A 5733-nucleotide genomic window follows, 5' to 3' on the forward strand; every position below is an offset into this window, starting at 1 on the left:
GGGGCTCATGCTCGTCAGCCCTACTGGAGACATGTGTCCACCCTCTGCCCACCTGCTCCTCATGCTTCTTCACGGACCTTGTCCCACACGTGGATCACCTTTACAAACCCTCTTTGCGGGACTTGGAGACGCTCGCCAGAGCAGAGGGCTGCCCTCGGGCCCATGCTGTCCAGCACTTCTCCACCTTGTTTCATCTGTTTCCCCAAGCTTTTTCTTGGAGTGTTTTGTTTGATTCTTTTGAGCAGGGGGAGGGGCAGAGAGAGAGGGAGAGAGAAAAATCCCAAGCAGACTCCGTGCCCAGTGTGGAGCCTGCCACGGGGCTCGATCCCACGACCCTGAGACCATGACCTGAGCCGAAATCAAGAGTTGGACGCTCAGATGACTGAGCCTCCCAGGCGCCCCTTTCCTGGAGTGTCTTAAAGCAAAGCCGGGCCCATCTTACCCACAAGCACTTCTGTTTATTGATCACTTTGTGGGAGCTGACCAGGGGTCACCTGAGCATTTTAAGGAACGGGGTGTTGGAGCTGCCCTAGGCTCAGATGGCAGAAGGGCCTTGGACCTGGAAGGTTCCCCACCCAGAGGACCAGGTGAGGGTGTTCCACATCAAGAATGTGAGGGGCCAAGGGGGCAGAGAGCAAGGGCTCAGCCCCTGGAGGTTGCAGGGGCGGACTGAGAGAGCAGGGGGTTCCAGCCAGGGAGGGGACTCTTGGGACAGGCCTTTGCTGGTGTCTGCCCAGCACTGTACCCCTAAGCCTGACCAGCAGCGCTGGGCACCCCACATGGGCCAGGGCTGTGGGTGCAGAGGGGAGACCCATGGGCATGCAGACTGGAGGAAACCTGAGTGCCGTACCTTTCCATGTGGTCAGGGGCTGTGGGCCGTGTGCCCTGAGGACACGTGGGGGTGACATCTGGCTGCTCCCCAAGGTCATCCTGCACACTGTCCTTCCCCCGACCTCCTCAGAGGGTCCAGGTCTTGGCTTCTGACCCCAAAAGCCACCAAAGTTGATGGGGGACCCGTGGACTCCCTGTGGCCGTGACACAGCACCCGGGGCCAGTCCTCCTGAACGTGCCCCCTGCGCCCTGCAGAGTTTACCCCGCTCTACGAGACCGCGGCTGCCTGACAACGCACACACAGGTCTGCAGTGTAGACCAGAGTGCAGGATCAGGCTGGTTTTCTGACCTGGTCATGGTGTGTGGTCCCTCACGGGAGCCACGGCCACCCTGGAGAATCTGTGTCCTGCCAGCTCCAGGGCTGCAGGCCGTGGCTGCCCCTCGCGGAGCGAACAAGGACGCACGGTGTCATCCTGGGGCTACGGGAGGAGCCATTTCTGCAGCTCCAATGTGCATCTCAATTAAAAAAGGATGCCAGGCACCGGAGCTTCAAGAACCCGGTTTCTGCCTCAAAACCGTGCCCTGACATGCCAGACGCCAAGTTGCTGCGTGAGCCCTTGGTCCCTGAGAAGGCACCCGTGGCTGGGACTGCGACACCACGACGGGCCCGGCAGGGTGGGGAGGCCCTCACAGGCTGGGGGGCCTGGGGACATAATGCAGGGCCAGGCCTGAGGGGAGGAGGCGCGTCAGCTTTATTGGTCGTTGGTGCTTAGAAATGTGGGGGCTCGGGGCCCTGCTGGTGGGAGGCGTGCGCAGGGCCCGTGGCCAGCTGGGGCCAGCAGTCCCGCGTCCTGGGTCGGGAAGCACAGACGCCCCGGGCCCCCAGCGTGGGGCCTCGAAGCCCAGATGCTCGTTGTGCTGGTAGAGGTAGGGGTCTCCTTGTCCCTCTGGATACGTCCTGGGACCAAGGCCAACAGGGGCCCCTCGCTCCCATCCTTGGGCTGCTGCATGTCCGGGTGGCCACGACCCTTCCCCATTTCTGTCCCCTGGGCCACGCTCCGGGGGGAGGGGCAGCCGAGGACAGAGCAGGACCCGCGTTGGCCTGGGGTGGCCTAGCCACGGGCGGCTCGTCCCAAGACACAGTCTAGTGGGGCCCGTCTGGGCTCTAGCGGTTGCCGGGAGTGCCCCCCATAGGAAGGTGGGCCTCGAGGGGGAGGTGGCTCCGGGATCTGGGTGGCTGTGGCCAGGTGCGATCCGGGGACATCTGCCAAGAAGGGAGAGGAGGGGTGTGAGGGCCTCCAGTCCCGCTCTGGCGGCCAGACTTGAGCCCCGAGGCCACGACGACTCCAGAGGCAGAAGGACCTGATTCTGACCTGGGCAAGCCTCAGTTTCCCTGGTCGGGTCACTGTCAGGATTTAAAGGGGGGCCTTGGAGAGCAGAGGCCAGTGGGCTGATGATCAGGGAGGGTCAGGACTGCATCTGGGGCACAGCAGGCAATTAATAAATGGCTTGGTCACCATGCCCCGAGCAAGGGAGCAGGCTGGCATCCGGAAGGTTCCACGGGGGTCGGACTTGACAATAAACCAGGGCCAGCAGCCAGGCAGTGAGTGGGACCCCAGGTGGGGCCGACGGCCACGGTGTGGGCAGGCCACGGGCCAGGCCACGTGCCGGCCCTGCTGAGGGTCCCACCTCATCATTTGCCGGCCACTCTGCCGGGGTGGGGTGGGGGTGCTGGTGGGCAGACGGCTAGCAGTGCCCACCCTTTCTCTGGGGCAGGCCCAAGGCCGGATGCACCTGTGGTGAGCAGCCCGGGCCAGAGCCCCAGGTGCAGGACACCTGACACGCGCCGGACCTGCTGACCTTCTGCATGGGCCCTTGAGACCCCCGGGGGTCACCCAGCCTCCCTGAGACTCCTGCTCCAAGTAGGTGACCTTGGGTGGGTGCTCACCTCTCTGAGCAAGGACAGGGGACGAGCATGGGGGGCACACGGCCAGGCGCGCCCCCCCTGTGAGGCCCAGACAGGACAGACACTGGGCACAAAGTCTGCTCGTGGTGGACAGCGGGGGCTGTGCCTTCTGGCTCACCTGAACCCTACTGCCGCGGAGCCACGTCCATCACGGGCTTCTGGACGCCGAAGGCAGTGATGAAGATATTGACCACGACAATGATGAAAACCAGGCCGGTGGCCAGGTTGTTGAGGAAGTCCAGCTTGGCATGCTTGGCAGGATTGTTGAGGTCGTACCTGACTGCGGGCACAAGGGAGCAGACGCTGCATGGGGGCCCCGCAGCCCCTGGGCCCGCTGCCTCGTTCGGGGTGAGATCTGGGCCTGTGGCCTCGGCCCCGCAGCCCTGCTTCCTCCAGCACGGAGCTCAGGGCGGCCCGGCGCTGGTGCGGGAGCCGAAGGACCAGCCCGGGGCGCAGGTCTGGACTGTAAGGGACAACGCACTGCGTGCTCACAGGGAAGCCCCTCTCTGAGTGCCCGCGTGCGGTGTCTAGCGAGCTTCACGCCTACCCAAGGCCCTGTCCTCATGCCTACGTTATGCGTGGGGGAACTGAGGCCTGCGGGGTCAAGTACCTGCCCCGGGTCACACAGCCAGCAGTAGAGGTGAGCCCAGACCCTCAGCTCGGGGGCAGGACCACCATCCAGTCCCTGGAGACCACTGGAGGGTTACGTTTTCCTACATCCTCAGCTTGGGTGGGTGGAAGGACAGAGACATGGGGGGCCCTCTGAGGAGCCACGTCCTGACCGCATGGCTGAGTGGGGCCTGTCAGGTGGTGAGCACCCTGTCCCGGGGGGTATACAAGCAGAACCAGCAGATCATGGGCGGGGCCGCCCCAGGGCCCTCCCCCCCCAGCCCAGGCTCACACCAAGGAAAATGAGCAGCACGCCCACGCCAATCTGCAGCACGAGGGAGATGGAGATGAGGACCACCAGGGGGACGAAGAAGGCGAAGGCGGGGCCCTGCTCGATGACGGCCTTCAGTTGGGAGGCGTTGGCCATCAGCAGGGCGATGTCTAGCATGCTCTCAGCTGCGCTCTTCTTGTTGGCGTAATGGTTCACGTTGATGGGCCGGTTCCGGCCCCAGCGGGATGGCTGCAGGAAAGGGGTAGTCAGCCTGGGACCAGCAGGGGTGTGGGGCTTGGCGGGGCCTGCAGGACCCACTCCAGGAATCAGGCCCTGGGGGAGCCAGGGCCTCAGCACACACTGGTTTGCGACGAGAATGCCTCCCTCCTGCCTGGGGTGGGGCCCTCTGGTGCCTTCCCTGCGCGCCCGCGGTGCCCCCGCCTGCCTCCCTCCGCCTGGCTGCTGGCTGCAGGCCACGTCCCGCTGGGACCGTCCGGGGCCCCGCGCGCTCACCCGGACGCCTACCAAAGCGGGGCTACGGTTGAACTTAGCTGCTGATTCAATTTTTATTTTTACAAACAATTTTGAACCACGTCACTGAGGTGTGATCCCCACAGGAAAAGCTGTGCACGAGGAACGTAAACACCTGGAGCCTTGGGAGCTGAGTGCACCCAGGCCACCCCTCCGGAAGCCGCCTCCTGCCCTTTACTCAGTATCTGTGATGAGGTTTGTCCCCACAGTGCCTCGGGCATGCGGCGCGGGGCGCCTCTGCCTGGGAACGGGGCGGGCCTCAGAGCCAGGTCGCAGGCTACTCCTCACGCCCTCCATGCCCCGCCCAGAGGTCACCGCCTCCAGGAAGCCCCTCTCTCCTGGGCTGCAAGGCGGGGGAGGGGGGAGGCGGGAGAAGGCCCCCCTCCCTCAGTAGGCCTCCCCCAGCTGCCGCTGGCTGGCCCCTCCCCAGGCCCCCAGGACAAGCCCACACCCCTCAGCCCCGGCCCCTTGTCCACAGGCCCAGCACTGTGGCCTCCTGGGGCACTCGGGAGCTCGTGTTTCTGTACTCATGAAAGATGCAGGCCTGGGGGGCAGGCTGCCAGGGAGCGGCCGAACCAGCAAGCGAGAGGCCCCTCCACTTTCCGCAGCTGGAAATCGCACCCTGGAAAATCCCGAACTCCAGGAGCGGGGGCGGGAGGGGGCTCGCTCTGGCGGCCTGTCTTGTTAAACATAAATGTAATCTGGAATAACATGCCCAGGAGGAAGGGACACTGGGTGTGCCGAACAGCGGGCGTGGGACCTGCCCTGCCTTCCCTCAGCACCAGCGGCTAAGTAGCAAATCCACTGGGTTTAAAATTCCAGACCCAAGCCCCACAGGGAAAGCGGCTCCTTGGACCCAACCCCCAGCAGTGCTTCCGGAATATTCCACCCACGGCTCTTCCCCCCAAGCCTCCAGCCGCACCGCAGCTGGGTGGGCCCCACCCCAGGCCTCACCCATGAGGGCACAGCGGCTCCTCCCCAGGGTCTGGGCGCAGGCAGCCCACCGCCTAGGGGCCTGGGCTCCCACAGCACCAGGTCTGCGCTTGCAAAGCTGCTGGGCTGGCCACGCCTCGTCCCATGAGCGCTCCTCTGAGGGGCGGGTGTGCTGCGCTGGGCACGCGCTCTAAGTTCCACAAACCAGAAGCGCCCAAGCAGCTTCCCTCAAGGCCACCGCAGCGCTCATCCGGTCCCCAGTCCCGGGGAAAAGAGCCAGCCGCACACACGCGGACACACGGGCACGGGTACATGTGCACAGTCATACGAACAAACACATAACCACGCAAGCACATACACACATGCATGAGCAAGCACACACCTGCATACGTGCGCATACGCCAGACGCACGCCTGCACGTGCACAGACACACACACACGCATACACGAGATGCACACCTGCACTTGCACACAGACACACACACGCACGCATACACCAGATGCATGCCTGCACTTGCACACAGACACAGACACGCACATGCACACAGACACGCACGTGCACAGACACGCACACACGCATACACCAGATGCAC

At 64.3% G+C, this 5733-nt stretch overlaps 1 protein-coding gene across 1 annotated transcript; it reads right to left on the reverse strand.

The window, feature by feature from the left end:
* Window positions 1-1560: 1560 nt before the first annotated feature.
* Window positions 1561-5368, reverse strand: NINJ1 (ninjurin 1; the record flags this gene model as incomplete). The annotated part of the gene is made up of 4 exons (XM_081811719.1): window positions 1561-2095; window positions 2916-3077; window positions 3701-3926; window positions 5163-5368. Coding segments are annotated over 3 exons (587 nt in total), but the record flags the coding sequence as incomplete, so codon positions are not given.
* Window positions 5369-5733: the final 365 nt, after the last annotated feature.

This window comes from Leptonychotes weddellii, unplaced genomic scaffold (genome assembly GCF_054177405.1).
Source record: "Leptonychotes weddellii isolate Sample4059 unplaced genomic scaffold, ASM5417740v2 HiC_scaffold_9732, whole genome shotgun sequence".
Classification (NCBI taxonomy): Eukaryota; Metazoa; Chordata; class Mammalia; order Carnivora; family Phocidae; genus Leptonychotes; species Leptonychotes weddellii.